The 25,824-nt window shown below is 40.8% G+C and overlaps 1 protein-coding gene across 1 annotated transcript; it reads left to right on the top strand.

The window, feature by feature from the left end:
* The first annotated feature begins 237 nt into the window (after window positions 1–237).
* Window positions 238–25,592, top strand: spock3 (SPARC (osteonectin), cwcv and kazal like domains proteoglycan 3). The gene is made up of 11 exons (XM_049572270.1): window positions 238–393; window positions 554–676; window positions 14,149–14,188; window positions 17,600–17,708; window positions 18,420–18,528; window positions 18,662–18,770; window positions 19,836–19,949; window positions 20,029–20,250; window positions 21,281–21,343; window positions 21,477–21,614; window positions 23,250–25,592. Exons 2-11 carry the CDS (start codon window positions 554–556, stop codon window positions 23,405–23,407), a joined length of 1,185 nt encoding a protein of 394 aa, XP_049428227.1. The 5' UTR covers window positions 238–393; the 3' UTR covers window positions 23,408–25,592.
* Window positions 25,593–25,824: the final 232 nt, after the last annotated feature.

Genomic DNA, 25,824 nt, shown 5'->3' with positions numbered 1-25,824 from the left:
ACATGCCATCAATAAAACATTCCTACAAAATCTGTTGTTTGCCGTGATATGAATAATTTATCCGTCTAACCCTTATCGTAGGATTGCCCAACGTGTTTTTCATAAGAAACAATCAGTGGACGACACCTTTGCGGTGGCCTGATAACAGCCCACAGTGAGCCATCATGACTGTTTCCTCCGCACTGAGGAGAGGCTGAGAAAAAAAAGGAAAGAGGGACAGAGCGCAGGGGCCGCGCACGGTGCCATGCGCGTTCCCGTTTTCTGCTGCGCACAGAGAGTCGGTGCGGAGAGAGAGAGAGAGTGAGCGAGAGAGAGGGAGGACAGGGCTGTTATTACTAGTGACAGAAAACGGCAGCGAGCACATACAGTCTGGATAGCAGCTGATGCGACAAGGTAGGAGAAAAAACACCTCCGCATCTCTGTGTTCAGTGTTGACGGTCGGTGTTCATCGCTGATGTGATGCACATTGAACTGCCTCTGTTTCCAACGGGATTGCGGTGTCCTCCAGTCTGATCCGATGTCCTCTCTCCGTGCTGTTGTTGTGTGTCCGCAGATGCTGAGCGTCGCCTTGCTGTGTGTGTGCGCCGTCGCCTTCGGACACGTCTCCGCTCGCTCCGACAGCGGCAATTTTTTGGATGATAAGTGGCTCGCTGGGAGATGGGATAAATTCAGAGATGTAAGTGTTATTTTTGTCTAACATTTAATAACGCTTCCCCCCCTCCTCATCATCTCATTTACACCCCCACCCCCCTTTTTCTCCCTGTAGCCACCCTCATTGGTTTGTGATCATGCGCTCCTCGTTTTGTGTCCAAGCGACGCGTCACGGGGCCCGTTGTGCTGTTTGTCACACGTCCATCACCCGCGCCACTGAAACAGTAAATACACTAACGATACTGGGATGATCTTTGCCTGTGAGTGTGTTTTCGCGATAGCAGTCCCTGCTTAGCAGAGATAGGCCTCTGCGAAATACTAATGCACGTAGCCTAGCTGTCCGAGAGGCACCGCTGAGTCCCCGTTAAAGGGCCTAATTACGGGCAGGTATGAGGGAGGGCGTCCGCAGCAGTGAGGCCTGGATGTGCTTTTTGTTTAGAGGAATGAACACCTGCCACAAGGTAGTGGCGACACACCAGTGGAAGGGCTGAATCCTAAACAAGGAGTCCCGCAGGTGTGCCTCATTACATTAGCCAGCGTGTTTATACAATAGCAGCTGAAATTAACAGTTCACTTAGTACACTGCAAATTATTTCCCGGAAGTTACAATATGTAATATTTCATAATAAATAATGCCTCCATTATTATCACTTCACAGCCTTTACTGTGATATTCAACCAAATTCAGAATTTTATTGTGAAAATCATGCAGGTAAATATAGTAATTTTACAAAGCAGCAGTTTAACTGTGAGATTACAGTGAAATACAGTAATCCTACAAAAGCATACTGCTAAATCACAGTACATAAACTGCGAAATTACAGTTAAATTCAGTAATTAACAGGAACATACTGTGAGGTTGCAGTTAATTTTACAGGAGCACACTGCTAAATCACAATAACATGCAGGCAGAACTACTGTGAGATCACAGTATACAGCTGTCATTTCAACAAATTACTGTAAAAATGACAGTAATTTACTGTGAAAGAACAGACAACTATTTTGCAGTGTCGCTCTTATTTCAAATACAGAGTGGCTGGAGTATATGTTCAAAACTGGATCAAGCATTTTGCTATGTTTGCCATAAAATCTGGCAGGTGATAGTTGTACCTATATGGAAAGTTCACATTGGTAGCTTTTTAAAATAGAGTTTTGTTATTGAATTTATAGTTCCATAAGGCACACATCCTGAAATATTTGACCAAAGTGAAATAAAATGTCAATACATTACAGGCTAGGAGGAGTCCATTGGAGGAGCCTCTTATAAATTGTTTAAAATATAACTTTGCTTTTATTAGGGCAGAGCAATACATTGTACTGTATAATAGTATCGATATCATGATATGAGATTGGATATTGTCTTAGATTTTGGATATGCATTTTGGGCTGCACAGTGGTGCAGTGGTTAGCATTGTCGCCTCACAGCAAGAGGACTCCGGTTTCCTCCCACAGTCCAAAGACATGCAGGTTATGTGAGTTGGTGACTGTAGGTGCCTGTAGGTGTGAATGTGAGCATGAATGGTTGTCTGTCTCTATGTGCCAACCCTGTGATAGTCTGGTGACCTGTGCAGGGTGTACCCCACCTCTCGTCCAATGTCAGCTGAGATACCCATGACCCCTCATTGTGTAAAGCACCAATAGACAACCCTATTGTCACAATGTAGATAACAAGGTATTTGCCAAACATATCGTGGTATTTGATTTTCTCCATAAGGAGAAGAGGAAGAAAAATACTTGATTTATATAACATTTATTTTTATTACAATAGTTGTCAGTAGATGCCTGACTCTACCTCATTCAGCTATTTCAGGGCTAAGCCCCTATGACCCTAGCAATCATGCTTTCCACTGTCACACAGGTTCATTCATTAGACATCACTCTTTCAGTATATGTGCAGAAAAATACACATTTTTGCAGTTGTGAGACCCTTAAACACATTAAGTTATGTTTTTAGCTCATAATAAAAAATACTTATCGGCTGTAGATTACAGATGAAAGACTGTGAAAGCATTACTTTTTATTCATGAATGAATGTCACAGAAATGAGTAGAGTTCAATATGGAAAAAGTCTGTTTACGTCTATTGCAATAGAGTATTTGTCAGAGGGATATCTTGCCTCTAACCACAGATTACAGTAAATGGGCTCACACTAGCAGCAGTGATTTGTACATGCTTGCACTTGCACTCACTTATGCACACACACATAGGCCTACACACACACACAGAGAGAGAGAGAGAGAGAGAGAGGAAAAACATACAGATACACAAAATCAAGCATCTATGCACATATGCACACACACACACACACACATAAATTATGAGAAACAGGTTTTTTGCTCAGATGCTGTACTGGAAAAAACAACATGCACCAGAGAAAATATACTTTTCAAACATACCAGCTTTAATGAGGGGCTTTACCACCATGCTGCACACATGCATGCATGATTTTTCTCTGAGTTAGTGCCCTTGATATATTCACTGTCAGAGAGAGAGAGGGAGAGAGAGAGAGAGACAAAAGCAGGAGCAACCTGCCTTTATCTTAATTTTCAAAGATAAGGGCAGGTGCTATCTTTTTTTTTTCATATACTTGTTTTATGTTTTACATATAGCTTGTAACAGACCTTTTCTATCTCTCACTTTCCCTGTCTGTCACACTTAAGCGTGTGAACTCATCGGCTCAGGTGGACCCATGTGACTCACCTCAGGTCCAGCTATTGAGCAGGGTTTGGATTATGCAAATAGAGTGTCAGGACCAAATGCTAGTGAGGAAAAGTGATTGGCCATGTGCTGTGCTATTTAAGATGATTGGAACTGTTTGAGATGTATACAGTGACACAAAGTGTGTGTGTGTGTGTGTGTGTGTGTGTGTGTGTGTGTGAGAGAGAGAGAGAGAGAGAGAGAGAGAGAGAGAGAGAGAGAGCTTGGTGATTGTGTTAATGCAAACAGAGGTCTATATATACTCCCACTAGCAATGACAGGATAATTAACCTATTCAGAACAGAACGAAGGAGACAGACAGACAGACAGATAGATGGATACTTGAAAGGGAGGGACAGGGTAATGAGAGTGGAAAGGAAAGATGAAAGAGAGTGAGGTGGTTGGCGGTGGACTGAAGGTTCTGTGTGCATTCACAACTGTGTTTTAACCTTGAGGCTCAGGCATTAGAAATAGCGGTGGCGCACAAAAGCATTATGTGTGCTCTGGATGTATGTACGTGCCTGTCACTTCCTGTTTTTGTGCTGTGTCCCAGATAGTCTGCGTGTCACTGAGTGTTTGTTTTTGCATTCTCTCACATAGGAATTTACCAGTACTGTAGGCTATACAAAGATGTTCAACTAAATGACTAGAGAAGCAGTGACAGGCTGCAGACAGGGCAACCTGCTCACCTTTCTCTCTGTATATTTGTTGTCAATTAGGCTTATATCACAACCATGTTTCCAGACATGCAGGGGTCATAAACCCTGTTCAGATACAGACCTATTAAAACATTTTCTTGCGTTGATAAAGTTTCATGTAATGAGTCCTATATTTTTGCTTTAGATGGTATCGTGAACACACACACAGTTCATGTAAATTGTTCCTCTGGAACAGCCTTTTTTTCAGGAGGTTGAAAGGTTAGCCTGCCTACAGCTCAAAAGTGATCTTTTTAATTATCTTTTGATGGCTTGCACCACAAAACTAGTTTTTACATAGAAATGAATTTTTACTAAATGTTTACCAGTGCTAACTGACAGACTTGCAGTGAAATATAATATGTCATCAAACGTTACGCTGCTTCAAAGGCTGTATACGTATATGAGTCTAAAGTATATGAGTATATGAATTGTTTGGTCATGATTCTTAACATGGAGGTAGCTAAGCTGGTGACTAGCAGCTAACGGTGCTAACCCCATAAAAAGCACTAAACAACAGGCAACAATGCGGACAGAGGTAACCATGTTAACCAGGGGGCAACGGGAGGGCGGGTGCTACACTTGATGATGACATCCCCATATCAGCAGTAACATGCTGGATGAGTGCAGTTACAGCGGCGATGAGCTAGCCAGTGGAATGCACAGGTAGCCCTCCTTTTTCTGCAGCCAGGGTGCAATCCGACAAGTGGTGATGAAGAGCAGCAAGGGAGGTGCGTCAGGAGGCATCATCATTAATCTAAGCATGGATCTGTCAGAGTGATCAAGGTTAATTGTGTCATTAATCGTTGACAAGATAACTATGCCACAGAGAAAAAAAAAATGATACAAGCAACCACCTGATGGCTGCTCATACATTTTTAATTGAATACTGCATTTTACTCCACTATTCATGGCTAAGACTTTAATTGCAATAATGAATTATAGTTGCTGTGCAACAATGAATTGGGGCCGGGTATTTTGAAGAGCAAGAAGAAGAGCAATTGCTAATTGTGATCCAGTTGAGCTATCTGTGCTGGGACTACCCCTGTCGATTGAAAATTGTGCGTAAAGCCTAATAGCTAAGCTAAACATACATATAGAGAAGTGTTCAGAAAGAGAGGGAAAAGAATAAAAAAGAAGGGGAGGATGAGGAAAAGGAAGAAGAGGAGGAAGACAGATAAATCCATGAGGATCAATCAGTAGAACTTTCCAGGCAAAAAAGTTCACAATCGTTTAAATGTCTTTGAAATCGTGTGTTTGTAACCCACATAGCACAATGTCTGAGGAGGCAAAAACATGTTTAATCTGTACTACTTGGGACTTGAACTCACAGCCTTTCGGGATCAGTGGCTCAACTGGAATCAGTTATTAAATTGAGCTACCTCACCACTCCATCCAGCCATCTACTTTCATCCATTTACCCGAGGGGCAAGGTCTTGGGGGCAGTAAGCCAAACAAAGCACCCCAAGATGTCCCTCTCCCCAGCAACTCTTTACATTTCCTCACTTCACCACTGTAGAATTTAGAGGTGACTTCACAATATGATACAGCCAACCACCAAGGTGCAGGCAGATTTCAATCTAATGTCAAAAACTCAGTTATCAAGACAAAATTCTGAGAATTTGCATACTTCATCTAGACAACAAAGAAAATACCTGGAATGTCTTTCTTACAATGTTTGATTGTTCCATTAAAAAAAAAATAATACAAAAAAGCTTAAAGCTGCTCTTTAACCATTGAGTGCTATAGGCTGCATGAGTGCAGAATTCAAAATGTTATCAAAAATTCAGCTTTGGACATTGGAGTTTTATTTAGCGAAAATTTGCAATAGCTGTTTACAGTACTCTTTACAGTGACGCATTTTGATGCAGTGTGGGCTCAAGTTTTTATCATTCAAAACCTGTGCAGCTTTGGACATTGGAGTTTTATTTAGCGAAAATTTGCAATAGCTGTTTACAGTACTCTTTACAGTGAGGCATTTTGATGCAGTGTGGGCTCATGTTTTTATCATTCAAAACCTGTGTGATGTGTTTGTGTAGGACAGTCTGGTACTGTATAGTTTGAAGTGAATGGAGCAAAAAATGTGGTTGGAGATAAGATTAATTAGTTTTACAGTTTTTGATTAAAAAGGGAGTAATGGACTTAAAAATTTATTCTAGGTTAGAGTGTACAAGTGTGATTTGTTATGAATTTTCAAAGTTTTTTTAAATTTAAAAAGTCCCTGTAGCGCCACCATGAGGACTGTTGGCCCCTAATCCCCACCGAGGAAGTTTAGCATGGGACAGGAATTATGTGCCAAGTCTGGTTTGCTTTCGTGCATGGGAAGTTAGATTTCCTCAGAAGGAGAAGACGAATATTGGCAAATACAAGAGGGACCAACAGCTTAGCTGCCCCACCCCTGATGACTGTTGTGTTTGTGTCAGCCATGTGGTGGAGTTAGGCGTACATGCCGCTTTTGCTGCATCGATTGAGTGGGCTATCTGGCCTATGCGTCGGCTTAGACGCCTTTTAGTAAATGATGTGCAGACTCTACCTACTTTGAGCACCACAAGCATAGGCCTTTGCCAGCGTGGTAACAGCATGCACAAACATGGCAAATGGACCTGCATTTGTAGAGCACCTTTCTAGTCATCTGACCACTCATAGCACTTTTTACACTACGAGTCACATTCACACACACATGCCGGGGATCCAACCACTGATCTTCCAATTGGTGGATGACCCGCGCTACCTCTGCCACAGCCACCCAAACATGCATGTGCCGCTGGACTGTCTACCACAACAAACCACAGAGAAGCTCAGATCACAACACGTACAGAGGGAGCCTGACTTCATTCTCTGCTCAGGCACCATTATTCCACTGTATCTTTTTTATAGCAAATAATGATTTTCTGCTGTATTAATGCTGTATACAGAACCTTTAATCAGATATTTCCTTCTCACTATGAACTTTATGAATAGCCTACTAGTTACCCTGAAACATGTTTATTCATGTATGCATATATAAATAAAACATTTGTCAAGGGTGGTCGGCTCCTAAGGCTATTAGCCTAACTTTGGAAGTTGTGTCACAGTGATGCTATAGCAACTTCCAAAATTAGGCTAACAGTCTTAAAATGTTAGTTGCTTTTGATTGGGCAGAGCTACAGATGTTTCCTAGCAGCATGACTATGGTCTGAAGACATTCCTTACATTTGAATGGTGCAGCACAGTTTGGTAAATCACTACTTTGAAACTGGCTATGAGCTAACTAAACACTAAAGAAGGACTTGGATTTACAAACAGCTGGTGAAACTTAATCCTGTTGCTTTAAATGATTACTGACTTCAAGACCAACATCAATGTGATTATTTATCATGCTGGTAGTTTGGGTATCTTAGCTTGGGATGAAACTCTTTACTTGCATTCAGAGTTGTCAGCCCTGTCTTAATCCTAACATCAAGTAAGCACAATATTCATAACTGTACTTTTTTTCTTTGACCCAGTACACCTCCTTTTTATCTTGTGCACTGGTATTCTATGCCAAACTTCTCTTTACTTTGATTTAAATTTTACATGTTTGACATGTACTTTGTACTTCAGCTTTCATCTTTCAGCAAGAGCCATAAGTAGGTCTCCTGCTAAGTGCACTAGATAGGATCTTGGCCACTGATTTACAGTGCGTCCTGTTAGGATGGCTGGAGAGGCCTGGGGCTCTCTTTGCTACACTGGTGCCATCTCAAGTTTTTTAGACATTCTGCTCCGCTTACTCAGCCTTGTCTAGCTTTCAGCACCGCCACAGAGTAAAGAGATAAGCTAAGAAGGAAGATAGGTTTAACAATGGAAGGAAAAACACAATAAAGGATGTGTGATGAACAGCACGACACTTAATTGTGCAATATGGGAGTAAATAGTTTAGACCAGCCTCATTAGAGCAGAGAACACCTTTTTATCCTCTTCTCTCTCCTTGTGTGTTTTCGCTGTGCGTGTCTATCCTGTGTTGTTTGGGTTGTGGAGGGTGAATGATGTAGGGAAGGTACAGAGCTTGAGGCCTTTTCCACTTCAAAGCACCTCAGTGTGTATTCGTGTGTGTTTGTGCGTGCATGCATGCGACAAGCTTGAGCAAGACAAGCAGAGTCAGTATAGTGAAAACATGCACATATTTCTCCTGCTGGATGGTAGGGGAAGGCAGCAAGGAGCCAGGAAAGGTAAGGAAGCCATTAAGACACCATCACTAGGGATGTGTGAAAATCCAAGATAAAGGTGGAGAAGTGGTTGTCAAAGGCAACATATTATAGACTGATTTCTATAGTAGTATCAGTATGCTCACCAGCAAATAAGGATGTTATAGCCAACAGAGCCGAACACACACACTGCTGTGTTTGTGTGTGTTTGTGCACATGAGGGGAAAAGACTATTCTCACTGCAAGGGAGAGAAAGGAACAGAGGTGGAAAGAGATGGAGAGATAAATTGAAAAGTTGCTATTTTTAGCGTACACTCAGGAGGCCATTAGACCTATTGTTGAATTTTGGGTTTTCTGTGGTTTTTTGGAAAGTGGGTGGCTGGTTGCATGTGCAGTGAAGTGCATTCATGCAGTTATTTGATGTTTTGTAGTGCTGACAGATTCTGGCACTACAGTCAGTGTTGTGGTGATAAGTTTATTTGTTTATAGAACTGTGTATGTGTGTGCATGGACATGTGTGTGTGTGTGCTTCTGTGTACTTCTATGTGTGTTCGCGTACGTCTGTTGATTCCATTAAGGAATCAGACCGCAAGCACTTTTGTTGTCTTGACTGGTCTAGAGGGCCAGGCCCCCATAATGCAATGTTCTCATTATTCAGTCTCAATGGTCTGCAGTCTGCAGTGCTAGAGGGGAACGGAAACAAAAGTACCTCTTTATTTGGCTTTATCTTTGCTAAGATTGATGTGGTTTTCTTCATATTAAGATGGTAAAGTACTGTGCAAAATTCTAAACAAAAGAAAGCCACACATTGTCACTCCAACCTTGTCACATGCCAATGTTTGGTCATGGTTTTTCCATGTCCACATACAGTACAAAGTGCAAGGTACACTGGGTGCATCAGCTGTTGACAATCTAGGACTCTGTGTTAAGTTCTGCCTGTTACATGCATTGTCTTCTTTCAAATTATACTTCCGTTTTCACAGGAAATTTCACAGGAAATTTACCATTTACATAGTCTCTTTAAAAATAAACACAATACGTCGATACCGTCGGGACAAATTGATGTTTTTTTTTCCAGGCAACAAAAACATGTTGTTTGGCGCCACAAGTCACTGCCCAAGCGTCACATTTCGATGACTTCGCAGTGAGACTGGGTTGAAGAAACAGAGTGGGCCATTAGCCAGTGTTAGATTTTCCAACCAAATCCCCAGAAAAATGTTGGCATTGCACAGAAGTGTAAGGTAATTATGATGGGTCTCAGGGCATGCCATTATGACAGGCCCTAGTGCATGCTATCGTTTCATCACATAGGCTACTTCAACATACATATTACTCAGCAGTCATCATTGCATATCTATATATCACAAAAAATACCAAAGAAAATAAGAAATTGTTAATTTAATTAAAATTTTTTTATCAGTTTATTGTAATTATAGAGTTGTTTTGCAAACAGTGGATATGTTACATTTGTGCAGTATTATATAGCAAGTACCTTCAAACTTTACATTTCATTACATTTGGACAATTCTATGGTGAATGTGTAGTTAGGTTTAGGCACAAAAACCACTTGGTTATGGTTAGGAAAAAATATGTTTCTGGATGAAAATACATGGTTGTGGTGGCACTATCCTCGCTGGAAAAACAGTGATGGTTGCCTGAAGAACACCCATGTTTGGGGGCTAACAAGCCACTGGAAACACAGCCATGACAGTGTTAGCAGCTTGCCAGGCGTCTCGCCTAGGTGTTACACCATCCACCATCCCCCCCCACCTCCGGATGATTAAGTCACCTCATATACTACATCACTTTAGAAACAAGTATATGTTATGATATGCATGAAACATACAAATGTAATTTGTGGTTTGCAGAAACGTACATTGCCAACATTTTCCTCTGACGACTGGACTGGGATTTTCTCTCATTGTAACATGGACCTATACAGAATTGTAAGGTGGAGAGGGAGAGGTGGTGCAATTAGTAATGAAGAGTCTGTGAAAATGCAGAGGGTCACAAAGAGCCAGCAATGAAGGACAAGAAGAAGAAATTAATTAGAGCTGAGGAAAAGCCAGTGTTGACCCTGTTCACCTTATGGAGTGCAAGGAAGTGAGAAAACTTCCTGATGGTCAAAGTCATGCTTTTGAAAAATAACTCGGATCTTGTGGCAAACAGTATCACAGTACAAAGGTTTTAGGACATACATGCACAGATGCAAAGATACCTAAATTGAGCTTCACAGTCCACAGTGCGGGAAGTACTGTATAAATATAATATGCAACCCTTCCAATCAGGCAGCATGTGTATCAATAAAGGGTGCCACAATTCTTCATTAATGGCATTCAGTATAGGTCATGCAGATTTAAGTGCACTGATATACTAAAAGAAAAAACAGAATTACTGTTACTGTTTTACAACAGTTAACAATAAATGTTTGAGGTGATACAGTAAACTACAGTACTCACAAAAACAAAAAAGTATCAGTGTCATGAAATGCAGGTTCGAAATTGTGTCATTGTCATTCCTGCCACAGATGACAGACATGCAAATGTATTTTAGCTTCCTGAAGAAAAATGTACAGCCTGTTTAAAAACAACAACAACAACAACAAAAAAACTGTTAACTTTGCAAAACAGCAGTGAAGCGGTCAGCAAGTTAACATATACCACCAGATTTCAACCAGCACTGACGCTTTCTTCCATCATGTCTTGCTAACTTGTCAAGCCAGAACACCTGGGGAGCACTACAGACTAAAATCAATACCACATTTGCTCCAACATTCATACCAAAGGTAATCTGAAGTAGTACAGTGTACTGTAGTACCGCATCTTTATGAACTTATTTACACAGGTATTCACTCTCAACCAGTCACCCTTCAGCATACCCAAACTCACACACAGACTTTTTGCCCTGCAGGCACTCTAACCTTGAACTTGGTACTGTCAACAATCAGCCCATTTTCATCCCCAGGTTGTCAAGTACTGTGACTTTGTCACACCCGTTGGTGTGTGATATCACCATCAAAGGCACCTTTTAGCATCTTTTTGAGACGCATTGGGTTTTTAACTAACTCAAGTGCAATACCCATCCATGACAATATTTAGCACTGAGAGCAACTGATGGAATACACAGAGCAAGAAGATCCGCATAGAGTGGGAGGGAGGGGTGTTGGGTGGTTCAACCAAAATTGGACTTTCACTCAGGAGACCACTACCACTGCTCGTATCCCATGTGAAACCAAAAGTCAGTACTGTTTTCAGTTGTTGTTTTTTTACGCAACTTAAGTACTTTTGTCCTGTATGAAACAAAAAATTTTAACGTAACAAAATGTAATTTATGTAGCCTACAGTCATTGCACACTGACTTACCTAACAAACATACTTAATTTAACCCAAAACATGATAACCTCGTCACATACTTTCCACGTCGTGATATGATGTGCAAGGTACCCTGGGTGTGCTTGTTGTTGACGTTCTGGGACACCGTGTCAACTTCAGCCTGTTACATGCATTGTTAGCTTTCAAAACACACTTCCGTTTCCACATGAAATGTATAATTTGCATACAGTCTCTTTCAAAATAAATGCACTACGTCAGTACACTGAGAACTGATTTTTTTTTCCTTCAACAACAAATGCAAGAGGCTATGTTTAGCCAACACACACATGTAGTTTGGTTAAGCCAATAAAAGCACATGGGTTTAGGAAAGAAGAACAGGGTTTGGTTTTACTATCATACGGGAAGTGAACACCAGCCTCCCAGATGCATGTCGGTGGTTGTTGGACCCGTCCACCACCCCTCCCACCAGCTCTACTCAGACTTCTGCCCCCTTAACTTATGTTGTTGTCCTGCCGCGTATTCCCCTGACACCGCAGGGCAGCTTTTTTTGTCGGTTTCTGACACCGGGAGTCACTGACCAAGTGCTGGTATTCAACAACTTAGAAGTGAGATGGGCTTGTACAATGTGTTTCAGCTCTGTGTCACACAGAGACGCTAAAGGGTGCTCTGTGCATCCCTAACAGATGTTGAGGGATATGACAAAGCGGTGGTATTTGACAACCTTGGAACATTACTACTTCAGTATTAGTACTGCAGCTGTCACTGTGTTACTTTTTTAAAATTAATATACAGTGCAACAGTGTGAAACAGTCAATGAAACAAGATCCATTTTGATTTACAAACGTAAAACAAGGGCCTTTTGAAGGGCTTTTTCTAAAGCACATTCAGCTTCACTTTCCTTTAGTTTTTACTGCATCATCATTGGTAACTGCTTTATATTTGATGTTACCCTGGCCTTCCTGAGTCAGTTCAGCTCTCTGCTGTCTATGCCACCCATGTCCATGGTAAATTTTATATGCAGAAAATATATAACAATCATGCAAAGAATCTGCTCTGTACATGTGAGAGGGTGAGGTCATTGTGTCCACAGAAATTATTGAACTGTACATTAAAAAAAACTGAAGATGGAGGAATTAGGAGCTTTGGGACTCTTTAACTGAGTTTGAAACACCCTGTTGGTGGAGAACATGAAAATGTGCACATCTTCAATAAAGAGCTTTCATGTGGTGGATAAGACAGTCGTCTCCATTCGGCCACATTGTGGGATTTATGCTGATAAGATGTTATTTTTCTCCCTCCCTTCCTATTTATTCTGGCATATAGAATTGAGTGAGTCTCTCTCACACACACAGGGGACGCACACGTGTGCAGAACAGGTTATCATTGTGACAGAATGAGAGAGAACGCAGCACAGGATTGGATTTGAATGAATGCCCAGAGAAGGAACTGAGAGTAAACCAGAGAATGAGATGTCTGAACTCAGACTCAGTAAAGAGACACACAGCTCACTGTTTCTTAAGCTCCTTTTACACTTGCATCATGAGCCAGCACCCCCTGGGTGTGTCTCCTCCTTGTCCTGCTATTAAAAGCAGGCAAATCACTCACCTCCATGCAATCCTTATTTCGACTGCTGAAACACATCCACAGGCAAAGGATTGAACCATCTGACTAAATCTGGGAATGCTTTAAAAACAGTTCACTCTGAAACCATTTTGGGAAAGAATTGACAGTGTGGTAGTTTCTTCATATGCAGAACATTTGAGTGAAAAAGTGCTCTTAAAGTATTCCCTTTAATTCCTTAAAGGGACAGTTCACCCCATTTAAAAGATGCATATTTTTCCTTGGTTGTTTTGGTGTGAGTTGCAGAGTGTTGCAGATATTAGCCGTAGAGTTGTCTGCCTTCCCTCCGTTAAAATGGGACTAGACGGCACTCAGCTTGTGGTGCTCCAAGCACCATATATCTGAAAAACTCAGACTGAGCACATTCATGTAAGAACTGTTTTCTTTCTACAGAACTACACCCGCCAACTGTGTCAACACGCAAGAGGAAGGGTGCATCTACTCATGACTAAGAGGCTCGTACTTGTGACATCACAAGATGTAAACATTAATGTTGTCCACCTCGGCTGAGCTGTAATATCAGCTAGCTCAGTGGTGCTAGGTGAGCTGGCAGGAGAGGCACACTTCCTCCTGCGTGGTAATATGGTTGGCAGGTGTTGTTCGGTAGAAAGAAAATAGTTCCTACGTGAAACTGCTCACACACTCACACACACAGACACACAGGCCCCTTCTTATGCCGAGAGCTGATGTCACAACATAATCATTTTCTTGACTAAATAAATGCATGCTCCATTTGTTTGTACATGATGGTGTGTTGGTGTGTGTTTCCCAGATTTCCATCAGTATATTTCATTATGAATGTTTTCACCCAAAAAGAAAAGCCTAATCAAAATGAACTCCCTTTATTCTCTCTCTGTGTAATGCTTTCTACTAAAGGAAGTGGAGGTTTGTATGACAGCTTAATAGTCTTGTATTTGTCATGTCTTATTTACTCTCAGTGTCATTTGAACAGAATTTTTATGGTTGTGTTTATTGGTTAACCCTGTTTCAGGAGCCTGGAACATGGACTCCATCCAAGCCCTTCGATCAAGGTGGGTGTGAGGAAGAGAGCCTCGAGTGGTTTTGCTGTTGGCTTTGTGATAAAACAAACAAACAAACAAACAAAAAACATGAGAAAGGACAAAGAGAATTCATACCTCCTCCAAAGCTGAACAAATCTGGTATTTTATTAATAGAAAGTGTAAATGAATACATAAAGTTAAGAATGTGTAAGGTACCTGTATTAGGTAACACGGGCAGTTACCTATATAACTTTTAAAAAAAGTTCTGACTGTGATGATCACTCACTGATGAACACATAAAGTGAAATGCAATGCTAGTACTACAGGTGGTACCCCTATACAGATCAACTATTAGCATTAGATCTTTGGATCATTTTTCCTTATAGGTCATGCTGGTGAAAAGAAAAAATCAGACAGATTTTGACATTCACAGTACTTGGTGTATGGATACGAGTCATGAATGGATGACTAAATAGGCCTATCAGGCATAGGTCTAGGGGCCCCCTGGCCTTCACCTGCAAAATATCACTCAAAATAACAAATATTGACCAGGAAGAGACTCAAAATGACCAAAAATCAATGCAACAGAACTACAAGGAGACACAAACAACCACGAAAGATCCAAATATATGTCAAAGAGACACAAAACGACAACAAAGCAATACAAAACAGCCAAAAAACACAAATATACCCCTCAGACACAAAATAACCTGAAAAAGAGATGCAAAGGAATAACAAAGAGACACAAAAGACTTCACAGAAACCCAAAATGACCACAAAGAGATTGAAAGGAACTACAACAAAACACAGAATGACTACAAAGCGACACAAAATGACCAAAAAAGAGACAAATATATCTCAAAAAGACACAAAATTACATCAAAGAGACACACAACAACCACAAAGAGATGCAAAGGAACTACAAACAGACACAAAACTACAAAAAATGCTGACAACTACAAAAAGACAACAACAACAACCATGACAGAGGCAAAACCAGCACAGTGTGTGTCTTGATCCTGTGAAGGAGAGGTGGTGGCACTTTTTGCACGTTTGTGCCCAGGGGCCCATTGTCTCATTGTCCACCCATGATGTGAGTGTGTGTTATTTCCAGGCTATCCTCAGTTCTTTTCACTACATCAACCAGGTGATTTATGTTGACGGTGGTAGCTAACATCTACTGTTGACGATGATTTTCTATTCTTTGATCATCTAATTCCCCATTGTATTACAGACAGCGATAAGCTCATACACACATCCAGGCACACCATGACATGAACACATTCACTCTCACTCATCACTGTAACCTCAAACACACTCACACACATGCATCCACACACACACACACAGACATGTCAGGAAAACAATAGCATTAGATGCTGCGTTGGGATGATGGAGGCCAGATAATCTGCCAAAGCTGCTCAGGGATTACAGTAAGGTTCTTTAGAGCAGAGGTCATTCACAAACTGTTCTGAGATCAGCTTAAGGCCTTAGATCCTGCACCATAGGTGCCACACTGAAGGCTGACCAGCGGTCAGAAACAGCTAGCTTGTCTTTACCATCAAGGATCACACCCTCAGTCTGACAGTCAGATCTAAAACCAGCTCTCAAGGCAGCATATGGCCCCGCAGCTATGAGATCTGATACCAGATCAGTTTGAGGATCTCAGCAAGAACACACATGAGAGTGACACTTAGTGAGGGCTGATTTAAGGTCAGAAGTAGCCTCTATTACCAGCTCCATCTGTTTTTAGCTGTAAGGATACTTAATGGTATTATGGCTTTCAGTTCAGCGTGAGAGAGGCATTGCCAGTAAGTGAAGAGACAGTGGCTAGAATTAACACACACACACACACACACACACACACACACACACACACAGATCTCAAACACCTCTCTGCACAGCTTGAATCTGTAAAAATGAAAAGGAAGTACATGGTTTAACTAAGAATCCTTGATCTAGGATTTCAAAGAACAAAAGGGAAACGTAACCTTGGAAGATTTCCTCTCTGTTTGTGCTCATGGGCTAGGTCTTTTTTTAAAGCTCTTTAGCTAGAGACGCTGTGTTTTGTAAACATGTGTTTATTGGTTTTATACATTTAACAGCAGTATACATAGAACAAAGGAGAAGAATTAGAAATATGTGTAGAATTTAAAGAAGAAGAACAAAAAGAAAAAACACAAACAGTGCAACCAACCCATACACCACTGTGCATCAGTTTATAAACCTGCCAGACAGTGTCAGTTTGAAACACTGCCAGTAACAATGTAATGTAAGGAGCTGGAAAGTCCCCAATAGGGCAGGTGGGATGGTAGGTGGACGGGTCCAACAAACCCCTGACTATTAAGGCCCATCTTTACTCCCTTTATGTGTGAAAATAGATACATCTATTTCAAATGTTGTAATCATCACAACCTTCATATTTCCATGTGTTCTTTATGATGGCATAGATGCAGCCAATAGAGGGCAGAGTCATAATTTTCACACAACAACAAACAAAGCGACGGTGGAGGAGGTCGTAATATTGTACCTTTACACTGAGGCAGCATTGTAGATGGCAGTGGTCTATGGGACCATTATATACATCACGACAAGTCGACATAGAATTCTTTTCACTAATTTCACTGTATATTGTTCTTTGTCTCCTACGGTTGTGTCTTGCTTGAACACTACACTGCCTCCAAGATCTCTGGTGGTACTGCTGTATCTGTAAGCTTTCAGACTGGGTCCTCCACAGCAGCCCAGATTCGATTCCAGCCCATGGCTCTTTGCCGCATGTCATCGCTTCTCTCTTTCCAATGTTTCCTATCTCTCTGAGATGTCCTATGTATAAGCCCAAAAAATAATCTTAAAAAAAGACTGTATGCATCTAATAAGCAGAAACAATTCATCTTCAGTGAAAACATTAGTGTATTTTAAAGATACACTTGCATGAAACAAGTGTAAATTGACACGGCATTCGTGGAACATCAACAAGAGATGCAGAAGGTTATGTTGCGTGTCTACTGACCAAACGGCGATATTTGACGAAAAAGTGTTGCAACATAATGTACTGTAATCACGCTGTAAAAAGCTCCAGTTGTGCAGTAAGTAAATAAGAAGAAGGCTGTCCCCTCTCTGATGTGGTTGGTCTCCAGCAATTCATATTATTATTGATGATAATCATAATAAACAAAATCCACATAAATAAAAAAAAGAAGATAACAACTAAAAATAATTAAAGGTGAAACTTTACACTCAACAATTAGATGTAAAAAAAAAAGGGATACCAAACTAAATTATGCTATAAAAAATATAATAATACAGTCACACATGGCACATATTCCTCACAATAAAATTAGTTCGAGAGGCTGTGTTTTGGTTGCACACACACATATACAATATGCATATGCACACTGAGAAGAGTTTTCACTCTATATTTTGTTTTGTGTGTTTTTTTAGGCCTTGATCCAGCCAAAGACCCCTGTCTGAAGATCAAATGCAGTCGCCACAAGGTGTGTGTGGCTGAGGATTATAAGACTGCCACTTGTGTCAGCCAGAGGAGAGTCAGGTAAGAATGCATAAACACACACACAAACACACACACTTGCTCTTTTAAACAGGCTCAAGTTCTGAAGCTGTGCTTTAAATATGCATTCAGATATTTCAGTGCCAGAAATGAGACACAACTGGCAGTGGATTAGGAGCAAATCAAATTTCTTTATCACCTGCCATCTCTTTTCTCCTTCCTCAGCTTTTTTCTTCTCTCTTATTCATGCAGCAGCACCAGAGGGTTGACTGGTTTTCTCTTTTTTCCAGCTGGTCCACTGGTTGCCTGGCTCTCTTGTGATTGTTGTGCGACATTACTGTTTAGTCCAATTACCCCAGCACTGGCACTGCCTTACAACGGACACAAAGTCCTGCCAAGTGATATGAATGGGCTTTGTATGTGTGTGTGTGTCTGTCTGGGACACTGCAGACTGGACAGAGGACAGTAACGCCATACTGACCTCATTTCCCATTCTTAGCAACAACACAATTACCACTACACAGTGCCAGCAAATCAGAAAATAATCACACATAAATCCTAATCCTTGTCTCATTTCTGAAATGGATGTAAGAACAAGAAAACACATCACAGATACAAAATGCTTAAAAAACATTTGTTTGGGTATGATGGAGACAACATCCAATAATGCATCATTTGAAACATTTTTTACATGCATGCAGTCAGATGTTCAGTGTGTGGGTGTGACATAAGGCTTTTGAATCTCCTCTCTAGTTTCAAAGATGCCAGTTTGTACCAGAGTCCGGGCTCAAAGTGCAAACCATGCCCTGTGGTTCACCCTTCTCCTGTTTGTGGAACTGATGGCCACTCCTACTCCACCAAGGTACCCGCATACACAGGCTCTCTCCCATAATAGAGACATCTGAGCACACATTTTACTTTTCATTTCCTCTTGATGAGACACACATCCTGATTTTACTTCCTCTTCTGTCTCTGTGTCTGTCGCTCCTGCTCAGTGCAAGTTAGAGTACCAGGCATGCATCACAGGAAAGAAGATCGCTGTGAAGTGCTCTGGCATGTGTCCTTGCCCCTCTCAGCCTGAACAGAGCTCAGCAGAGAAGAAAGGTACACAGTTCTGCACACATCACTGCACGCTGCAAGCTAGGATATTTTGCAGGAGAAGCAGTAAATTCTCCTCAATTAGAAAGTCTTCCATGGTGTCCAAAACATTGTTAAAGCTCCCTTTCTGGCAAGCTAAAGTTCTACTGCCCTGATAAAGTCACACTATATCTCAACAAGTTTCAGGGCAGCTGTGCGAAAGTTGACCCTGACTTCTTATTTCCTTAAGGCTTATTTGCACAATAAGTGAATTTACAACGCAATGTAAATGTAGAAGAAACAATGTGCACTGCCAAAAAAGTAACCTAAAAAAAAAAGCCCCACTGACTCTAAAATGACCCAAAAACATGTATTATCAGTAACTTTATCAGATTCTTCAGTTTCTTCTTGTATGAAGTTTCCATTCTCTCAGTGTGAACACAGAGCACACACAAGCTAAAAAAGTCCAGGGCGTTTTAAATGAATTAAAATAAATGAATGTGTCATTGATGTGAAAAGATGCCACACTACATTTAAAAAGAGGTTACTTTCCCAAACAAACAAGGACGGAAGAGTAAATCCTGCCTACATGTGTGTAGACTCAGCTGGGAGAAGAATGAGAAGAGCTGATCTACAGGAGAATAAATATTTGAAAGCAATACAGAATAGCTGAGAGCTATATTGCCTTATATTCCATTATGTCGTCACCTTAGGCTAGACATTTGAGTTTTCCTTTCCATAAATTAATTTCCACCCTAAATTGGTGCATAAAGATGCAGGAAATGAAGTGTTTGATGCTCTTAATTTCCTGAGAGAGAACCCCCAGACCCACATTTCTTATGTGTCCCCTAATGTTGAAACAAAACCTATGCCCTTGTAGCCTAAGATATGTCCATCCACCATAATTAATTACTCTGACCTCACACTGATCCCCCCATTACACTGCGTAAAATCACATAAGATCATTTTAAAACTTTTCTTACCGCAGCCCTTATGTCCCCACCACTTTTCAATACAAAGTGACGCCCTTGAGTAGGGAGACAATAAAGTATCACTTTATCATCATTAATCATTAGTGTTGTTGTTCCTCAGTGTGCAGTGAGTCGGACCTGAAGGAGGTGGTGAGTCGTCTGAGAGACTGGTTTAGAGTGCTGCACGAGAACGGCAACCACAAGAGAGTCAAGATCCAGAAGCCAGAGAAGAACAGTGAGTCCCGTGGCATTTACAAAGCAGAGAAAGGAGAAAATGCACAACACTTTTTTCATGTATTATGCATTCCCTGCAGAGTTCGAGGTCGGGGCGTCACCTATTTGTAAGGACCCTCTGGGCTGGATGTTCTCCCGGCTGGACACAAACTTTGACGTCCAGCTGGACCAGTCAGAGATCAAGAGTCTCTACCTGGACAGGAACGAGCCGTGCTCTGATGCCTTCTTCAACTCCTGCGATACACGTGCTGACAAAGTTATAACCAGCTCTGAGTGGTGCACGTGCTTCCAAAGGTACACAGGTATGGTATCTCCTTGCACTCACATGCAAATACAAACCCCTCCCAATGTATTCACACCTGGATATTCATCCAAACACAGATGTCACTCAGCTTCAATCAGTGTCTTGTGATGCAGGATATTACAAACAAAGTTCTGATTTTATGCAACTTATCTTCTTAGTTTTCATATATAATAAGAAACAGAAGCATGAAACATTAGTAGACAATCATGCAGATTTAAAACAAAGCCCTAAAGTTAACCAAACCTTATTGGAAGAAAAGTCAAACGCAAACAGGAAGATTATTACCAATTATTAAACTGTCCGTTGTAAACATCGATCACAACAGAATGACTCTAAGGCTTGATTGTGACTGACTGTGTTTACTGTAGCTGTTCTCGTACACACTCGTGAATAAGACCCTAAGATACTTGGAATACTTTGCTTGAGATAGTAACTCTCTCCCAACCAAGAGGGAGCAATCCACCTTTGTTCGACTAAGAACCATGGCCTCAGACTTGGAGGTGCTGGCTCTCATCCCGACCACTTGTTGGCTCTTTCATACTTTGATTTTCTACATATGCAGATTGTTGTCATAACCTGATTGTAAAATTGTAGCCAGAGCTCTTAAAACAAGACCCAAGTTGAAATTAACCAGAACTTTAAATGTCTATTGTAACTTCTACAGACACAGAAGTAATAGACACCTTCCATTCAGTCAAAATGGCATTTTCTTCCTCGACATGTACAGAATACATTACTGTGCTCTGTATAATACAATGAAAGGCGGTAAAATACAATGTGATACATTGTATTAGAATGCCATTGTATGAGACGAAATGGACGAAAATTAGCTTTTTTGGTCATAAAGAAACAGTATTTACAGATGAGTCACCGGAGCTGCACTTGTTAAAGTAAAGACTGCAGGATAACAAACAACACCACGTAAGCAAAAAGTACACAAAGGAAGCAAAGTTCATTCAAACAGATGCATTCCCAGAAAAGCAGACTTCTGCAGTTTGTTACCAGCGTCCCTTGTCTCTCCTTTTCAGATTCCCCTTGTAAAGCAGAGCTGTCCAGTATCAACAAAAAGACAGCAGGGAAGAAACTGCTTGGTGAGACACACACACACACACACACACACACACACACACACACACTCAAACACACACAAAAGCGCACACACATAAACCGTGTGTTAATCCTAATTCTTTGTGTGTGTCTGTGTATTTTGGCTTGTATGTATAGGTCAGTACCTGCCATCCTGTGATGAGGAAGGTTACTACAGGTCCCACCAGTGTCACAGCAGCAGCGGCCAGTGCTGGTGTGTGGATCGCTATGGCAACGAGGTGGCAGGTTCACGCACCCATGGCTCTGCAAACTGCGGTAGGCAAAATTCGGGGGAGAAAAGAGTATCATGTTTCTGTGTGTGAGTGACACAGCAGAGAGATACTGCATGATTTGGTTGAGGCATCAGGGGGGAAATAAATCATAGATTTTCATGTCAACCACAGACTGTATAAAATAATGGACGTAGCTAAGTCTAATGTTAGCTGCTTGAATAGCATGGTAGATTTACAGCTATGGTATATGAGCGAATCGCAGCATGAATTGGTCGCTGTAGTTCAGATTTTTCATCTTTTAATGAATAAGCGTATATGGCATAATTGCATTACTGGCTTCATAAACTCCACTTAAGTTCCGTATTTCAAGTCATTCAACTGGTGTGAACACAACATAAGGTGGGCCATTCCTGTGTTATCCTAGGAAATTAGCTAGCCATGATAATGGTAATGCTAATTTTTGTGAAAAAAAGGCTTATAACCATTACAACAAAATGTACTTATTTGAAAAAATGAATATTCAACTCCTTAGAGGGTCTTTTAGTACAATTAAGTACTGAACAAGTTTTTTTTTTTAGGCAACCAAAATGTTATAATAAGCACACCGAAATAGTGACAGCTATGGCTACATCTGTAAGCTATGAATCTAGGGCAGGGGCGTAAATATAGACAGTGAAGATAATGTGGTTGCACTGGAGCCTGTTGGGGGGCCATAGAGAAAGTGGGCCCTTCAACAATGTGTTGCGTGGAGAATGGGCCCTTATGAATGATTGCCAACTTTTGTAAAATAGCCAATAGTCTATAACAAAATTACATGCTTACTCCAAATAAACTATAATAAACAATTAAAATTTTAAAATTAAATCAATAATTTATTTTCTTTGATGTTTTTAATGATTCCCTGTCAAGTCTCTGATCAGGGCCCTTTACAACTACCTTCAAGAGTTATGCCATGGCTTTGTTACCTAACCAGCTTTGTTGGTGTTGTAACCACTTGTCAACAGATGGCACCCGCCTGTCACTCAAAGCGACTACACCCTTCATTATGCAGAACTTTAAGCCTTAATAATATTTAAACAGGTTTGTTATATAAAAACCCATCCAGTTGTCATGAATGTTGAAATTAAGCGATAGAATTGACTCACTCTTGGAGCCAGCCTCAAGTGGCCATTAGAGGCACTTCTGCACTGGCTTAAATCCTCAGGCCTGGACGTTGCTGTTTGATGTCAACCACCACGATGTATTTGTATCATTAAACTGTTATCAGAATAGAGGGACATTTTGGGAGATAGATTAATTTGCTTGCTTGCTTGCTAAGAGTTCTGTTCCTTCAGTTTGAAGCTACCGCCAGCAGCAAGATAGTTCATCTCAGCATAAAGAACACCATCCACCTGTCAAAACTGATAAATGTTTTTTAAATCCTAAAAACACTGAAGCATATGAACAAATTGTGATTTAATAGGGTTTATGTGTTCAGTATGCATGATTAGTTCAAAGAGCCTTGACCTCATTGTGAGGTTGCCAGGCTAGGTTGCTTTATGCTAAGCTAAGCTAACCTAAGGTTCATATTGACCGTGTACAGATGAAAGTAGTGTCAATCTTCTAATATAACCATTTACTAACTATTTCCTGAGATGACCCCTTAAGTTGTGTGATTTAATTTATTTTCTGCTTCTAGGTGTGATTTTGGAGTCTTCTGGGGACCTCGGCAGCGGAGACTTGCTGTTCACCGATGATGACGAAGATTCCTTTGTCCTTGACGACCAGGCTGGGATGGACGATGAGGACGACGAAGATGAGGATGATGATGACGACAACGACGAATATCTGTCGTAATTTTGAAAAAAAAATTACAAAAAAAGAAAAAAGAGAAAACTGTTTGTTTGGTCAAACTGCACGTTTCTAGGTGACTCCCCAGGCAGATACTTAATCGTACTAACAGCCTATGGACTACTCTCTGTGTATTGTTTGTTCATACGTTAAAAAAAAAAAAGAGAAAAGAAAAAAAAACAATATTCCTGGCAAACGTTTATGATTTCTCTTCCTCTCTAAGTAAAAAATATGATCGGTTAATGGCACTCGTTCACTTGTGTGTGTGCCAACCAGAGACCATGACAAGGACTTATCGGCGACCAGTCCATTGCTTTGGATTTGGCCACATGTGCAAAGACCTCTCCCTTCATTGGACAGTCCATGTCTTATAGTGTGTCCTGTCCTTGTGCAGCACTCTGATGCCTGAGTGTGTTGATGCCTGAGGCGCAATGTTAAAGAGATTTCCCCCTTCTTGATTCCTTCGTCCTCTTCCTCTCCTCCCCCCACCCGTTTACTCCTTATCAAATGTTCCTGTGTATAGGTGGGATGTTGATGATGTAGATAAGAGAATATTGCACTCTTTAGGTTTCTTTTGATCTTGATTTGTAACTGTGACTGTAACTGTGTGGAAAAACAAGATAAGAGTTAGACATGCTTCATTAGGAGAATTAAGGCAACAACAACGACAACAACAAAAAAAACAGTTTGAGTTGGATAACAATCAGAACCGACATGCTAGCTGTTTTCACAGAGACACAAATCAAGTCAAATCATCTCAAAGGCTCAGCAACAAGGAAAGACAAATTACTGCTTGGCCGGTGGTGTTAGGGGGGAAAATATTATTATCTATTTTTCTAATCCATTGTTGGAGGAATACAGAAGATGAAACAGATTTGTCGTAGCATGTCTAATCCTGCGTGATGTTGTTTCAGTCTGTAGAACCAGAGGCGAAACCTTTGTGGAACTCAAATCAAAATGGAGCTTGAGGGTGAAAAATTCCTTCAAGCATGTACAGATGAAACTGCACTTGCATAGTTATAAACTGCTTGAGCCACAAAGTCTGTGATTTAAAAAAAAACAAAAAGTTTACTGACCTTTAATACGTCAGTGAGCTCAAACAAAACCTCATCGCAGTTGATGTTTTAAATTTATCAGATGTGAGTCTTAACGTGATTTGAGCACACAGCGTAACAGAATAAATCTCTTGCACAGTAATAAAACCACGGAGCCATGCGGACCTGTTGAAAATGTCTGGTGGGAGATAAAGGGTAAGGTGCCTTTTACTGGTAAGGACAAATGGCGGTGATAGCGTGAGAAGCATGCTCACTGGACTGACTTAAGCTCGTCATTACACCGCATAAGAGTGGCTTTACTGGCAAGCTCGGATACTATTTGGGTTTTGGTATGGCTTGTGTTTTGGGTCTCTCTTATGATGGTGTTAACATAGGCCATATTTCAGATCTTTTGATTTGTTACATAGGATAGCTAGAATGTAGAGAAGCACAGATATACTTAGCAGTTAAGGCATAAAAACACTTAGAATCAGCTGGATTTGAAAATGTTTTATATATTAGTACACTGGCTAGAGGAAGCTTTGGTTTAGACAGCTTTATATATATATTAAAAAAGAAGATGATCATCTTCTAGTGTTTTGCTTTTACTTTGTTTTAAAAGCTTGATTTGTACCTGATCTGCTCTAACTACTTATAGTGTATATCTGTCAGGGTTGAAAACTGAAACTGATCTCAGATTTGTGGATTCTTGACAAGTCCCAAGACTGTTTATTCAGACCTGGGATTGGCTGGGCTCCTATGTTAATTTTAGCTGATCTCCTGTGTTAATTTTCAATTGCTAATCTTCCTTCGGGCTTCATTTTGAATCAAACATCTGTTGAAATTCCATGTTAAGACCTGAAAAGTGCCATCTAACTGTCCAATAGTTGTTTTTCTTTTCTGTCTTTGCTCCCCTCATTCCTTTTAACTTGGAATTTCAATTCACTTTAGAAACTGGGAAACATTTCAGTCTTAAAGTGTGCCGTTTCATGAGTGTGATGACATGCAAATCGTTTTGATGACCTCAGACACTGTAGCCACTCTCAACCAATCACACACTGTCATCACAGCTCTGATAGTGTTTAAAGGTTATGATACAGATGCATTTTTTTACAGTGTATGTATGATTTGCTGAAATAAAAGCTATATTGACCAACGTTTGCTTGACTGCAGAGTCTTGAGTGCTGCTTGGAGGACAGACACCGACGCACGCAACAAACTCTTGTTTCTGTGTTTCGGTTCTGTGTTTTCGAGCTTCATTTTAGGAAAACGCAGGCAAGCTGTGGGGTCTGTGCTATAAAAGTTGAGGATGTTTAAGTATATGCAAATACGGGAACTGAGAAAACGCGTAGGGTGTACAGCTGCTTTTTAAATGTGTAATGATGAAAT

This window comes from Epinephelus fuscoguttatus, linkage group LG3 (assembly GCF_011397635.1).
Source record: "Epinephelus fuscoguttatus linkage group LG3, E.fuscoguttatus.final_Chr_v1".
NCBI classification, from domain to species: domain Eukaryota; kingdom Metazoa; phylum Chordata; class Actinopteri; order Perciformes; family Serranidae; genus Epinephelus; species Epinephelus fuscoguttatus.
This window is presented reverse-complemented; position numbering and strand designations above follow the sequence as displayed.

Coding starts and splice junctions, on each gene's coding strand:
- spock3 (XM_049572270.1), top strand. CDS start 554: ATGCTGAGCGTCGCCTTGCTGTGTGTGTGCGCCGTCGCCTTCGGACAC. Junction 18,771..19,835: donor GAGCTCAGCAGAGAAGAAAG/GTACACAGTTCT, acceptor GTTGTTCCTCAG/TGTGCAGTGAGTCGGACCTG. Junction 20,251..21,280: donor GTGCTTCCAAAGGTACACAG/GTATGGTATCTC, acceptor TCTCCTTTTCAG/ATTCCCCTTGTAAAGCAGAG.